General features: G+C 43.3%; 1 protein-coding gene across 1 annotated transcript in view; it reads left to right on the top strand.

The window, feature by feature from the left end:
* LOC123413440 (dicarboxylate transporter 2.1, chloroplastic-like) overlaps positions 1-5,553 on the top strand; it is a 29,199-nt gene extending 23,646 nt beyond the window's left edge. The window contains exons 2-4 of the mRNA XM_045106373.1: positions 575-888; positions 4,121-4,569; positions 5,181-5,553. Coding sequence (XP_044962308.1) covers positions 575-888; positions 4,121-4,569; positions 5,181-5,296 — 879 coding nt within the window. The 3' untranslated portion in view covers positions 5,297-5,553. The remainder of the gene's footprint in view (positions 1-574; positions 889-4,120; positions 4,570-5,180) is intronic.
* Positions 5,554-16,309: the final 10,756 nt, after the last annotated feature.

The raw sequence follows: 16,309 nt of genomic DNA, 5'->3' as shown, positions 1-16,309 counted from the left end.
AACAGTAGCTAGGTTAAAAAAAGAAAAGAAATACTAGAGGGGAGTAGAAGCATCTAGCAGTCTGTTTCTTCTTCTTTTACTCCTCTCTATGGTAAGAGAATGAGGTTTGCTGGAAATAGTAGATGACTGCAGGTCTTGAAGTGTGGTTTTGTAATGTCCGCTGCTCTTTGTGTGATCTGGAGCTGTTTCTGGGTGTGTGCGTAGAGGATCTGGTGCGACCCTATGCATAGTGAAATACTGAGATTAATCATTAATATAGTGATATTATGTAAATATATACTACATTTGGAAGGATGATGTTTTCTTGTAACGTCTTACGTTGGAAGTATAAGATATGCTTTAGTATCTCGATGTTTCCGTGGAGAAATCTGAGTTTCAAAGTAAACCATGGGCAACCAACAATCCTTCTAAGTTTGGAAATTGTGGTGCTGTTTCTCTGTGATATACTCTCAAAATTTCTGATGTGTTGCTTCTAGTGTGGTCGCATTTATTCCTTCTGTTTCACTTCTTAACCATTTAGATTGAATTTAGAACTACCAATAACAGTGTCGTGTTGGTTTCTGCTGCTTGACAGGCATCTGGCAACTCCAGTGCTCTCTTTTTGACCGCTGCTGCGCAGAATCTCCTGTGTTTGAAGTTAGCGGAGGAGGCTGGTGTCAAAATTGCAAGCCCTTGGATATCATGGTTCAAGGTTGCAAGTTTGCCTGCCATCATTTCGCTTTTAGCAACACCTTATTTGCTATACAAAATATTCCCTCCAGAAATAAAGGACACTCCTGATGCCCCTGCATTAGCTGCTCAAAAACTGAATAAAATGGGCCCAGTGACGAAAAATGAATGGGTCATGGTTGCTACAATGATTCTTGCAGTCTCACTCTGGATATTTGGGTAAGATTTATGTCTTATTGACCAAATTATTTCTTTGCAATGAGTTCACCTACTAGCAATATACTTCGGATTTATGATTGATTTACAAGAGATAAACGCACTATTAGTCACACATCTTTAAGAATGTTTTAATTTTAAGGTGGCCACAAGACTTGTAGTTTATGAGCAAACATGTCACATGCAAATTAAACCCCTTTGTCTTCCCCTCATGCTCCTAGACACGAGGCTGACGAAGCTGTATTTTTTTAAAATAACTATGATGACAGCTTTAGTGTAGTTTAGTGCAAATTAAACCCCGTTTCTCTTCCCCTCATGCTCCAAGCCACGGCACAGATCGGGAAACAAACTTACGGCACGACACACTTAAAGAAAGGGACTTCGACTGAAGTTGTCAATCAAGGACATCATTGCCGTTGCCGCCACCAACTTGTGCAGCCGTGTCATGTGCGTCGAGAACATAATGTCGGCATTCTGATCCGCAGTCACTATCGGGGGTGTACGAGTGGTAGATCGGAATGGCGACACACAAGATACAACGATCTACCCAGGTTTGGGCTCTCCGTGAAGCAGCAACACTCTACTCATGCTGCTGAGATGTATTGCTTAGTGTGCGGCCGGATATCGGAGACATCTCAGCTAGGGTTGTACAAGGGGCGTTGCGTGGCTGCAGAGGTGTGAGGTGAAGGTTTAGGTGAGGAACCATAGATCTGGCTAGTGGTATGTAGAATGATTTGAGATGAATCTCTTGCCTCTCGAGAGGCCCATAACTTGCCTTATTTATGTGGTCAAGTTAGGGTTTACATTGCTCGGGTTGGTTTACAAGTCAGTTGGGACTACTGGGTCACACCGGACCCTGGCTTGTTGGGTGAGCTGGTTGGTTGCCTTGTCCCTGAAGATGATGAGGCATCCCATCTAGGAGCTGGACGTGAGTCGCAAGTCCGGCCATGCTAGGGTCTTTGGGCTGACTTTCGGCCTTGCTGACTATACCCTGGTGCAGTATCCTTGTCACCGTCCCTTTGACACCATGGAGACGGAGGTCTGTGACGCCTGTGAGCTCATCAGCCTGGTCCTATCCGTCCACCTCGCCGTTAATGGTGCAATGGGGAAGAGAAGGGCTATGCCTTCATCGAGTATGTCGACGACTCCGAGTGTGTTCCACAACCTGCATGCCCTCCTGCATGCTTGTGGGTCAGCCCCCATGGACCTCTTCCGTGAGACCACCATCGCTGCGTTCGTCACCGCTACACATGCTTTCCATTGGCATCACCTGTGCTCATATTGGGTGACAATCCGGACACCACTCCCGTGGATGCCATGGGTAAACTGGGGAGCGTGTAGCTCACGGACGCGCCCAGCGCCACCGTGAGGTGCTCCATTTCCCTGCCTAGTGGCGAGCATGGCTATTAGGTCCATAAATGAACCGAACTCGAGTGAGTACACCCAGGCTCGGCTCGAGCTCGATTTTTTTCTTTGAGAAAACGCAAGAGATTTTGCGTTTCATTGCATTGAAAAGATAGAGTTTGGTTACAGCCCTCCTAGGAGAGCGAGTTCAGGGAGGAACATGAATAGAAATTTAATGTACATCCCAGGTGGTTGGCAAGATGACCCTGAGGCCACGGGCACCAGCGCGTGCCCATTGCTTGGCCTCGTCCTTGATCTTAGAGACTAGGACATGGACGAGGGGCTGGGCACTATCGAATATGCACTTGTTGCGCTGCTTTCAGATCTTGATTTCCATCATGAGCAAAAAGGTTAGCTCGAGCTCAGCTCGTGAGCTTAGGCACAAGCTTGAGCTCTACTAGCTGAAGGCTCTACAAGCTTCCAGATCTCTTTATGTTTTTCTATTTAACAAATTTGACTAGCACATCTGTTAGATAGCACAAATTAGAGTATACTGGCCAAGATGACAACATCCTAAGCCTTTATTTATTGCTGGAGCTCTACTGTGCTCCATATCAGCAACCGATGTGGTATGAACTGGAGTGCTCCAACGCACTCGCATTAACGATGGGTTACTAGGCTGCAAAAGGCTTCTTTGCCTCAGGAGTGAAGGCCTGTGAGGTGCCCAGACTTTTGTGCATATCGAGTAGTAGTGGCGAGGCTATGATAGCATTGGGCCTGCAGTTATTTGCTGAAAGAGCTGGAATGTTTAGCATGCTTGTTCTACTGAGCATTTGTGAACCGTTCAAGCTTGAGCTCGCCAGGTTCGTGAGCTTCACATCAGGCTTGAGCTCAGCTTGTTTAGCTCTCGAGCCAAGCTCGAATCCAGCCTGGAACGAATCAAAACTCGAACAACGTGAGGAGCCCAAGCTTTTTTTTACAGCCCTAACAGCCAGGCCCTGAACCCCTGGATGACGTCTCCAATTGCGACAAACTATCATCATTATGGTACAGAAAATTTGTTCCCTCTAGAATTTTCTGCTGAAGTTTCCTTTAGGCCATATACAACGCTAGGTGCTTATGCACCAGTGCTTAAAGAGAGAGAGAGAGCGTGGTTGCGTCTCTAAATAAATTATGTCTTGCAATGGTAAGTGCTTCAGGTAGGTGCTTAACAGCGTGTGCGTTGTAGCCCCCTGAAGTGAGGAGAGCAGTTTTTCACCTAAGCAGCAGCTAGCATCGGAAGCCAATCTTTGCTTCCGTCCCCCCTTTCTAAGCACCTATACAAAGGTGACGCTTAATTTAAACCGGTTTTTTTCATGAGGCACCAGCGTAAGCACCTGCGTTGTACAGAGCCTTATCAGTCTCAAATAAGGTTCAATGGGGTTTAAAACGGATTCCATCGTCTTAGAAAAGGTATGTGTCATTCCATTTTCAACTAGAGAAGTTGTCCATTTCCGTTGGTTGCACCTAACTGACATTTATACCCAAACAAATATTGGCTCCCTTATCGTATTAGTAAATAAAACTGAGATCCAGTAAGTTTTACTTATGCCTTCATTGTTCGGAATACTTTTATGTTCTTCTGCGCATGGATTATGTGATTGATTGCTTCCAAAATCTTGACTTGCGGTCACATTCCGTATGACATGGAATTTTAGTACATGTTTTCGTAGGAGGCAGTATGGTGACAACAAGGTTTGAAGTAGGAAACTAAAACAGCAACAGAAGTTCTTAAAAGTGCTAAAAAGTGCAAGACTCTGCCTGTTTTTATAAATAGACAGAAATGTGTAGTTATTTGTTTATTATTCGAAATATAGCTTCATGATGAACTGTTATACAATTTGTTTTGCAGGGATGCTATTGGTGTGTCGAGTGTTGTTGCTGCAATGATTGGGCTTTCAATTCTTCTTCTACTTGGAGTGATGAACTGGGATGATTGCTTGAATGAAAAGTCTGCGTGGGACACCTTAGCTTGGTTTGCTATTCTAGTGGGAATGGCAGGGCAGCTCACTAACCTCGGGATTGTATCGTGGATGTCAAATTGTGTTGCAAAGGTTCTTCAGTCTTTCTCATTGAGTTGGCCTGCAGCATTTGGTGTTCTTCAGGCCTCCTATTTCTTTATTCACTATCTGTTTGCAAGCCAAACTGCACATGTTGGAGCTCTATACTCGGCGTTTCTTGCCATGCACCTAGCAGCTGGTGTTCCTGCTATACTCTCAGCACTTGCTCTGACGTACAATTCAAATCTCTTTGGAGCACTAACACATTATAGTAGTGGGCAGTCTGCGGTTTACTATGGAGGTAATTTTACTTTTCTACCTACCTGATTCAGATTTATGCATGTTCACAAGCTGTGTTACATGCCCGTCTATTTATTTTGTCTCGGCCTCCAAAGTACTCCCTCCGTTCTTTTTAGAGATTCAACTATGGACTACATACGAAGCAAAATGAATGAATCCACACTCTAAATTATGTCTATATACATCACTATGTAGTCTATAGTGAAATCTTTAAAAAGACAAATATTTAGGAACGGAGGGAGTAGTCATCACCTGATAGTGTCCAGTTTGGTGTTTTAATGTAAAAACATATCTTAACATTACCATTTTCTAATATTTTGGGTTGTTTGTACCGTTCCTTAGGAGAAAAAACAAGTAGGCAACGTTTCATTTAAGTATGAGGAGTGTATGTAGAAACCACCTTCAAGATTGTTGCATAGAACAAACACCATTCCAATGCCTCGTTCAGAAACCACAAGTCCATATACACAAACACCATTCCAATGCCTCGTTCAGAAACCACAAGTCCATATACACAAACAGACGTTTAAAGAAGTCCTTTTTTTAATGTATTTTATTGTTAGATTTTTCATATGACTGCTTTAACCAAATTCTTGTTATTTTGCACTGCAGCTGGATATGTTGACCTTCCTGATGTATTCAAGCTGGGGTTTACAGCAGCAGCGATTAATGCTTTGATTTGGGGAGTAGTTGGTACATTTTGGTGGAAATTCTTGGGGCTTTATTGAGGGTTTCTCCGGTGTAAGTTGATGAAAATTGTTCTTTAGTGCACCAGAAAGCCCTATGTGGCTCACCATTCGGAGTGACCTCATCTTTCTTCGGAGGTGCTTGGTGAAATGTATAATAAGAGGGCGATGTTCACCACTCAGAACTTTGAACATGCTACATTTGTAAAGTGATCTACCCAGAAGGGTTCACATAGTTTTCAAGACTGCATTGTATCTCTGTTTCGCAGAACTAAATGCAACACAGAAGGGTTCACATAGTTTTCAAGACTGCATTGCATCTCTATTTCGCAGAACTAAATGCAATGTAGGGATGAGTTTAGATCCGGAAGCTCTACGCTTTCTTATATTGTGTATGCAATGCCTTGTTTTTTGTGCCAACAATGGAGAGCTGTCGAGCAAGTACAATAAGTTACAGTCAGCATGCTGTAACGATTAAAATATTATATTTTTACTGAATTGGATGAGAGAGAAGAGGAGAGAGAAGGAAAGCGGGTTCTTTGTGAAGAGCTAGCTCTAGCACGTGCTCCTAGGTGTTTTATGAGAATGAAAGGTGAGCCATATATGATAAAAGTAGTACTTCTTTATAGCTAACTATTGTACAAGCTAGTTATAAGATGGCTTATAGCCAGCAGTTGGTTAAACTATCAACCATGCTCTTAGTGGTGTATGCAATGCCTTGTTTTTTGTGCCAACAATTGAGAGCTGTCTAGATTAGTGGTGGCCGCATTTTGGAGGAGTGAGGAGCGGTCTTGCAAGAACTTCTCGCAAGCTCCACATTGGCCACACCAAAAAATTGCCACTCTCCACTAGCCAAAAAATAAAATGGAAAATATCTGGCACTGTAGCTGTGTTGGCTGCTGGTTTTGTTTAATGTTGGCAGGAGAGCCACCAAATCTGTTGGTAAGAAATGTGTATTACAAGAACACTTCTAAAGGAGGAATGCACCACATCAGGCATGTGCTAAAAGAAGAAATGAAATGGGTCGCTCGGTTTGTTGAGGAAAATCAGGTTGAAACTTAACCAACGTCAAGTTAAGTGGTGCAAAAAGGCTAAAAGCATCACACAATGCGAATGGACCGAAAGATACCATGAGGTGTAAATGGGCTGAAGGGGACCATGGTCCTACAACGACTTAGGTGCAAATGGGCATGGATGGGTCAAAAGATATCATGGACCGAAACCAGCTAAGACACACAGAAGATCATAAAAGGACTAGAAGTTTGTAATAAATGGGTTGAAAGACAGTATGGTCCAAAACTGTGGACTCAGAGAGACACGAAAGACCACACGTAGGCCGAAAGTATTAATGACCTAGAATCACGTTGATGACCCACGTGATGTGGCGTGAATTCACACAGGTCCTAACGGGTCATGTGGACTCGAGCCATAAATGGTCTACATGCAAGTAGGCTGTTAAAGGGCCTTACGTGGGCCAGGTCGCCCATGCTTTGACTTAAGCCGGTGCGCTTTAACCACGCCTTTGGCTAGGCTGACCTATTTAACTAAATGTATATATATTGGGCTGTGCCTCATGTCTTTATTTAATAGGCGCATTTGGTGCATTAGGTGAGTGACACTTATCCCAACTAAGAGCCGACGACAAACGCTATCATCACGGACGTGTTTTCTTTTGTAGTGAAAGGTTGCACCCTATAGTGGAATCTATGATATGATCTATGCATGGTAAAGGAAAAGATTCTTATGGATATACCATGTTGCCTCGGTGTAGTCCATGCACATTCTAAACTTGCCATTGGCCTTCGGGGCGACGACAAAATTGGCGAGCCACTTGGGGTGGAGCACTTCCCGAATGAAGATAACAGCTCAGCGCCTATGCATCTGTGCTTGTATGAACCCTTGTCGCTTGGGCGCTTGTCTACACACTTTTCGCCGTATAGGCCGCACACCAGATGTAGGATCGAGAGTATATCGACGAGGGAAGGGGGGTGAATGGGAGATTTTTTTTTTCAAAATTGGAACCTCTTAGTACAAAACAACAAAAATAAAACTATGCATGGACTAGTCTATGAAAGATAAACACTCTAGAAGATAAACTAGACATGACAGAGAGATTAAACGAGTGAATCTATGAAAGAAATGATAATCTTATGGGTATAGAAATATAATACTTTTAGAATAATGGCACTCACAAAACAGAAACAAAACTATCAACATAGATGGTATTGCACACACGAAACAATACACATTGCAGAGATGAATAACATACACACTATTCACTGATGTTGAAAGTGCAACTAATCCTTGGATGGTTTTGGTAATTAATAACAACATATACATCATTGAACATATGGGTATTCGAAGATTATTTTAGGAAAGTTCAATGTAGGTACGACAAGGACATGTGGATATGGACCTGAAAGCACATACGCTCCCTTGGTGATTTTGATAATTCATGACACCATACACTATCTCTTGGAATAATAGCTTTACCTAGTATATTTCAGATATAGATCACAAAGAGAATTGGCTAAGGATTGTGAGGAGAAACTGTTGGGGAGCCCTCTCTATACACCGGAGCCCTTTCTTTCATCAAAAAGTATTACGAACTTGTATAGTTCACATTCTTTGGCTCTACCTATAACGTCGCATGGGAAACAAGATATTTCCTACGCTCACCAAGATCAATCTATGGAGATCAACACCTACGAGAGGGGAGTGCACCTACACACCCTTGTAGATCCTAAGCGGGTAGCGTTGAGAAACACAGTTGATGTAGTCGAACATCTTCGCAATCCAATCACGATCCGTCCCGCGATCCAATCATGATCCGTCCCGATCTAGCGCTGAACGGACGACACCTTCACGTTCAACACACTAGAGCTCGGTGAAGTCTCTGCCTTCTTGATCCGGCAAGCGAGGGCGGAGAGGTAGATCAGTTCTCCGGCAGCACGACGCCGTGGTGGCGACGGTGGTGCAACAATCTCAGCAGGGCTTCGCCAAGCGCTGCTGCAGCTGCGTTTTGGAGGAGAAACCGATCTAGGGAGAGAGGGAGGGATGCACCTATCCCTTGGGGTGCGCCTGCCCTATCTCTCCCTCTCTATATATAGGAGGAGGGGGTAGGTAGGGCGCAACCTTGGCCCCTCTTCCAAGGAGGGCTGTCCGACCAAAGGTGGGAGGAGTCCTCCTCCCACAAGGGAGGTGTGCGCCCTAGGGAGGACTCCTCCCTCCCCAAGGCACCTCCCCCACCTACCATCACTACACCACAACACTAATGCAACGACATGTAAACTGCACCGAGAAACCACTTTAAGCGACACACTATCTGCCGGGGAAGTATTTCTCCCGGCAGACAGAACCGCCACAAGAACGGCTGCCGGGGATCACTTCTCCCGGCAGATAAAATATTCCCGGCAGTCCCACTGCCCTAGTACATTTATTTGCTGGCAGTTTCTATTCTCCCGGCAGATTAGGCAAGACACGTGGACTACTAGTTGCTGGCAGTCTAGCTGCCGGCAGAAGAGTGTTGACCCGACAGTTGTTTTGCCAGCATGTACATTTCACTACCTAATTGTTCTGGGCATCCCCTATGTAATATCCATTTAGTATGTTCAGTCATCAGGACATATCACACGTACAATTTATACATACTTTGATCAAAGTCACATATATGTCTCATCCATACACTTCAATCAAAATAATATCAGGCCTCATCCAGAACCTTAAAACGTCATTGGATAAACATAACAACCATAATATACATATAAGGAGGTTGTGCCACAAAAGGTACATCACATATATGTTTTAAAATGTGCCACACAACCAACAAAATGAAATAGTGCGACAAATGGAGAAATACATGTTTTTGGGTGTGCCACACAACCAAAATGAGCATATGGCTTATCGACCAGCAAAATGAGCGGAGCAAGTGTGTCTAGATTTCACAAACTAAACAAGCATATTACATAAAACTATTGTAGGTCTTCCAAATCTTCAGGAGCTTGAAAATCTTCCAAATCTTCATCAACTTGTGCACCTTTGGGAAACCTGCAACAGATAGGATACTCAATAGCAGTGGCGGAGCTTGAAAGGAAAAGTTGGGCGGGCCAAATAAAAGAAGAGCACAAAATATTTCAAATTCTGAAGCATATATATGCTTGACTCATTTGAAGCGATTCTGTCATCAGAATCGAAAACAAATCAATTCTTCTCTGAGTGTCATGGTGCGATTTTTTCATCTGATTAGAAAATTAATTAAGCATATGCATGACTAGCGAGTAGCCGTGGCGCTGCTTGCAAGCTGCTACATGCTCGAGAGCAAGACCTTGGAGGCTTTCAGGCTTTGGATATAATAATACTAGTAAGTAGCGCATGCTTTGCATGCTTAGAATCAGTTCCATCTCAATGTTAAAATTCAGGACATTTCAAAACTTCATTATTGATTATCACAATGTTGCAAACTTATTTAGTTTTCCTGTGGTATGCCATGCAATAAAGGAATCCAATAAGTCGACCATTGAAATATATATGAGTTATTACATTGTAAAAAGAACAATCATCTGACTATAAATTTTATTTATTGAATTTAAAATTAAAAAAGGTACATACACAGGTCTGCAGAAGATAAGTCTGTACAGATCAAATTCCATATTACTTTTTCATTATGGTATATTTCCTCTGAATTGTGATCCATTTCAGCGACAACTAATATGGGTCAAAGGGGTATACGTATTGTTTTCCTGTATGAAGTTTTCTTATATACAACAAAAGTGTTTTTCGCGAGGTACCCTGCACTATAGCCAACCCTAAGAATTCTCCCAAAGCATTTCCTAAAAAAACTCTCCCAAAACATCACCTCGCTCCTCGCTAATGTGATTTGCACACAGCCGGCGGGCGCTCCTGTCCATGCAAATGCTCGGCTCGGCCTGCTACACACACAGATGCAGAACGGTAGCAAGCACGTGGACTTTTCCTAAATTGGTAATCTGTAGATGGTTCTGGAAAACAGCAGAATCTTCATTGCTACTTTATCTAGTACTGTAGATGCGAATCCCACCATTTTGAACCATAGGATGGACTATATCAACGGTTCACATTCATTCCGAGTCTTGAGATTGAAAACTTAAAAACTGATACACTATATAGTTGTATAGATATGGGATGGGTGGTTGTCAGTGGACTATAGATTTTTTTTGAGGGAAGTCAGTGGACTGTAGATGGGCTGACAACCGAATGGTGCAGCAGGCAAATCAAATTGTTCACCTACTGGGACAGGTTGGAGAGCTTTTCTTATTCCGAGATGCTCTAGATCTCTACGAGAGCTATAATTATCTTTTGTATTTTTATCCATGCATAGAAGTGTGTTAATTATATTTTCACATACATTCTTTTCAATGTGCATTGCATCAAGATTATGAGGCTGCAGCAAGTCTTTCCAGTATCTCAACCTAAACCATATGGATTTTCTTTTCCGAACCATTGGTGGTTCGCCAACCTTGTGCTTCTTCGTGGTTGTTTTCCCGGAAGGGTTCTTTCCAAAAACAATCTTCATATTTTTAGTGAGGGACAAAACTTCCTCTCTAGTAAGTGGTACAGGTGCTGTCCCTAATTCCACACCATCAAAGGATTCTTCATCAAATCTGTATTCATGGTTAGGATCAAGAAACCTTCGATGTCCCATATAGCAAAATTTCTTGCCTTCCTTCAACCAAAGAGAGCAAGTATGTGAGCCACACAATGGACAACCAAATTCACCAGAGGTTACAATCCCGGATAGAGTGCATAAGCCTGGGAGGTCTGATGTAGTTGACAATACAGCAGCATGCAGGTTGAAGGGTTTACCGGTCGAGGCATCATAGGTTCTAACAGCCTCCTCAAAAAGCGAGTTCAAATCATCAATAAGTGGTTCAAGAAATACATCTATATCTCTCCCAGGTGACCTTGGACCAGGAATTAGCAAAGAGAGGATGAAATTATGCTGCTTCATGCACAACCAAGGAGGAAGATTCAACGGAATTACTACAACAGGCTAGACACTATAGGATAACTTCATTGTCCTAAATGGATTAAAACCATCAGATGCTACAAGCAGCCTCATGTTGCGACTATCTTTAGCAAAATCTGGATATTTTCCATCAAAGTCCTTCCAAGCAGGTGCATCCGCTGTATGCCTTATTAGTCCATCTCTTGTACGTTCTTCAGCATGCCATCTGCAGTCCGCTGCACTCTTTGCGGACACAAAAAGGCGTTGTAGCCTCTTCTTTATTGGAAAATAACGAAGAACCTTCCTTGGGACCTTGTGTACATGTTTCCCATCAATACTATTCTTTTCAGATTTCCACCGAGAAGTCTTGCATGTAGGACAAATATCCTTATTTGCATGTTCCTTCCAGAACAAAATGCAATCATTCTCACATGCATGAATTTTTATATAACCAAGCTCAAGGCATTTTATCATCTTCTTAGATTCATAAAAGTTTTTGGGTAGCTTTGCTGTTGGAAAGGCCTCTTTTAGCAACTCTAGCAGTATGCCAAAACTTTTATCACTCCAACCTCCAAGAGATTTTGCATGGAGTAACCTAACAACAAAACGTAGCTTTGAGAAGGTTGTGCACCATGGATAAAGCTCCTCCCTATCATCAGCTATGAATTGTCGGAAAGCATCTTCATCCTTCTTCTTTTTCTTCTCTAGAAGAGGGTCTACGCCCCAGGCTCTGCATCCTGGTGACTTGGATCCTCCCCACTAGTACCATCACTAAAATCCCCATTTTGATGTGCTATATCTTGAATCATTTCAAGCATCTCATCATAGTCATCTAAGTCAATCTCCTCTTGAAAATCATCAGGTTGAACCTCATCATGGTCACTCTCAGGTGCAAGAGATGATGATGCCTCCCCATGATATATCCATCGTTTGTACCCATTAATAAACCCATTGCATAACAAGTGCTCATAGACAACATTAGCTTCAAACCAACAACAGTCAAGCAAATTCTACAAGGACATAGTATAGTGTTCCCTCTTGCTGAATGCGTAAAAGCAAAATCTATGAATTTCTCTACCCCGTCTATATATGCTTGTGTATTTCTAGCTTTATCCATCTAACTCTTGTCCATTCTTGACCAGTTTCACTAAAATTGCCTAACATGAGAGAAAGTATACTTCTATTAAGGAAAAAATCTAGTAACAAAGTGCAGATCAACAATATCTAGTACAAGCAACAAGAAATACAATACGAGAAGAAATGCCATCACACAACAAAATATAATTAACTGAAACATGTCATTTCAGAAAATAAGAATACCAAAATAGCAATAAGAATGCCATCATCTATATCATAAAAGCATAGCACATGTTCTGTACACATCTCGTATTTGGCAAAACTCAAACATACATGGTACTACCTTGGGGCATTAACTAAACAAACAAAGAACTTAAATAACTAGCTTTCTTTCATCTCAAATTAAAGTGAACTCCAAAGCTCAACTATACAACTTAGTCAGGTGTCAAAAAATCTAATTAAGGTATGCACTTGTTAATCAGCAATGGTCCGTGTTCTTTGATCTGAAGGGCTACTAACAGTAGCAGTGTTCATTTTTAGACAAGCAAATAACCTTCAAACGTGTTTGACTCATGGTTTTTTTGTTGTTATTATATCAAAGCAATTAAAACTTGATGCTTTGTTCTAACTGACGGAATAGTTCAGTGCTGCTACTTTTCAACATTATTTTGAGCACAAGCTTCAAAGGCAGGAGGTGTTCTAGCCATCAGTAAGGAAGAACAAACGAATTCATTGGGATCAAACTAGCAATGTAGTCTTAGGGGCTTTGATCTCAAGATCCATAGCTGCACATTCAGAACAAAAGAAGGCAAAAAAATTGTTATGAAACCTCACCAGCTGTCAAATGAAGTATAGTAGACTCGATGTTCAGTAGGCAGAGCTGCTCGCCGGAGAGGAGGGCCAACCCGCGGACTGCTGCTTCAGGGGCTTGTCGACGAGGTGCCTGCTCATCGGAGAGGAGGGCCAACCCACGGACTGCTGCTTCAGGGGCTTGCCAACGCGCGGTCTGCTGCTTCAGGGGCTTGTGGAGGAGCAGACCTGTGACTTGGTGCTCGCCTGCTCGGTGAAGCCTGCTCGGGGAGGAAACGGAGCTCGATGAAGCCTGGTCGGGGACTTGGTGGCTGTCAGCAACGACGACAGTGGCTGACAGCGGCTTGGTGGCGGGCAGAAACAGAGCTCGGGGAGGAAAGAGCTCGGTCTAGTGGAGTGCGGTGGATGGTTGGTGGTGGCGGCGACAATGGATGGTCGGTTGGGGGCGGCGGCAGTGGTTGGTTGGGAGCAGCGGTGCCGGCGATGGATGGATGGTTGGGGGCGGCGGCGGCTTGAGGTGGTGATGGGTGGAGGAGCTGCGGTGGTGAGGGGTTACGCCGGCAGCGGGGGTGGGGGGCTACGCTGGAGGAGGTCTAAGCGGAAGGCAGCCGTGCGCCGGCGGTGAGCTAGGTTTTGGGGGCGGCGGCGACGCGCGGTCGATTTGGTGGAGGCGCAGGATTGGGGATCGATTTGGTCGCGGGAGGGCCGACGCGTCTATTTTCACAATGGGCCAAAATTTTCATCAAGTCACGCGCTTTTTTTCGCGCGCTAGCTAGGCTGTTTTCCCGTTTCGCGCCAAAGACGGTCCCCGGCATGGGACGGCAGACAGTGCGCCGTGATTTAGTTCCTCCGGCAGATTATGGGCCGTAAAGATGCCGGCAGTGCACGTGCCGTTGTTGCTGTAGTTCTCCCGGCAGTAAGACCGCCCTAAGATTCTTATAGCGGCAGTAACAGATGTCCCGGCAAACATATTGCCCTTAGGCAGATTTTTCTCCCGGCAGTTAACTGCCCCTAATCAAGTGTTGTGGTGTAGTGCATTGGGCGCATGGCCCCTTTAGGGGTCGGCCGCCGATCCCACCAGGGACTGGTGCGCCACCTCTTTGGCCCATGTGTCCTTCCACGGTGGGTGAGCCCCTCCAGGTGGATCCCCGAAACCATTTCGGCATTCCTGGTACAATACCGGAAACACCCAAACTTTTCCGAAACCTGAATACCACTTTCCTATATATAAACATTTATCTTTGGACCATTCCAAAGCTCCCCGTGACGTCCGGGATCTCATCTGGGACTCGGAACAACTTTCGGTCACCAACATATATAACTCAACAATACCAAATCTTAATCGAACGTTAAGTGTGCAGACCCTGCGGGTTCGAGAACCATGCAGACATGACCAAGACACTTCTACAACCAATAACCAATAGTGGGACCTGGATGTCCATATTGGTTCCTACATATTATACGAAGATCTTTATTGGTCGAACCACGATGTCAAGGATTCAATCAATCCCGTATGCAATTCCCTTCGTCCATGGGTATGTTACTGGCCCGAGATTCGATCTTCGGTATCACCTTTCCTTAGTTCAATCTCGTTACTGGCAAGTCTCTTTAATTGTTCCGTAATACAAGATCCCGCGACTAACTCCTTAGTCACATTTTTTGCAAGCTTCTTGTGATGCTGTATTACCAAGTCGGCCTCGAGATACTTCTTCGTCATACAGAGTGACAAATCCTAGTCTCGATCCAAGCCAACCCAATAGACACCCTTAAGATACCTGTAGAGCACCTTTATAGTCACCCAGTTAGGTTGTGACATTTGATGCACACAAGGAATTCCTCCAGTGTCAGGGAGTTGCATGATCTCATGGTTATAGGAACAGATAGATTGACATGGATAAGTGAGTAGCAATAAACTAATACAATCAGATGCTATCCTTATGGTTGGGTCTTGTCCATCACATCATTCTCCTAATGATGTGACCCCGTTATAAAATGACAACTCATGTCTATGGTTAGGAAAGCTTAACCATCTTTGAGCAATGAGCTAGTCTAGTAGAGGCTTACTAGGGACACGACGTTGTCTATCTATCCACACATATATTCGATTTTCCAATCAATGGATAATAAACGATTATCATGAACAAGGAAATATGATAATAACTAATTTATTATTGCCTCTAGGGCATATTTCCAATAGTCCCCCACTTGCACAAGAGTCAATAATCTAGTTCACATCACCATGTGATTAACACCCAATAAGTTCTGGGGTTTGATCATGTTTTTCTTGTGAGAGAGGTTTTAGTCAACGGGTCTGCAACATTCAGATCCGTGTGTACTTTACAAATCTCTATGTCATGTTGTAGATGGTGCTACCACGCTCCACTTAGGAACTATTCCAAATGAGTGCTCCCCTATACGAATTTGGTTTTCTACTAAGAGTCATCCGGATGGGTGTCAAAGCTTGCATCGACGCAACCCTTTATGATGAACACTTTTATCACCTCCATAATTGAGAAACATTTTGTACAATCAAGAATTCCTTCTTTAACTGATCCATTTTGAACTCCTTCAAAATCTTGTCAAGTTAACTCTTTATTGAAAGTTTTATCAAGCATCGTGATGTATCTCTAGATCTTGATGCCGAGTATTTTAAGTAGCTTTATCCAGGTTTTCCTTCGAAAAACTCCTTTCAAACAATCCTTTATGCTTTCTAGAAATTCTAAATCATTTCCGATTAACAATATGTCAACCACATATACTTATCAGAAATTCTATAGTGCTCCCACTCAATTTCTTGAAAACACAAGTTTCTTCATAAACTTTGTATAAACCAAAAGATTTGATCAATCATCAAAGCGCTTATTCCAACTCCGAGATACTTGTACCATTCCATAAATGGATCACTAGAGCTCGCATGCCTTTTAGCATCCTTAGGATCGACAAAACCTTCTGGTTGTATCACATACAACCTTTCCTCAAGGAAATCGTTAAGGAAACAATGTTTTGACATCCATTTGCCAGATTTCATAATTAAAAATGCAACAACTGCTAACATAATTAAAAAATGTTTTTAGCATCGCTACGGGTGAGAAAGTGTCATCATAGTCAACTCCTTGAACTTGTCGGGAACCCCTTTGCGACAAGTCGAGCTTTCTAAATGGTGACACTTACCATCATCGTTTGTC

Source organism: Hordeum vulgare, chromosome 7H (genome assembly GCF_904849725.1).
Source record: "Hordeum vulgare subsp. vulgare chromosome 7H, MorexV3_pseudomolecules_assembly, whole genome shotgun sequence".
In the NCBI taxonomy this organism is placed as follows: Eukaryota; Viridiplantae; Streptophyta; class Magnoliopsida; order Poales; family Poaceae; genus Hordeum; species Hordeum vulgare.
This window is presented reverse-complemented; position numbering and strand designations above follow the sequence as displayed.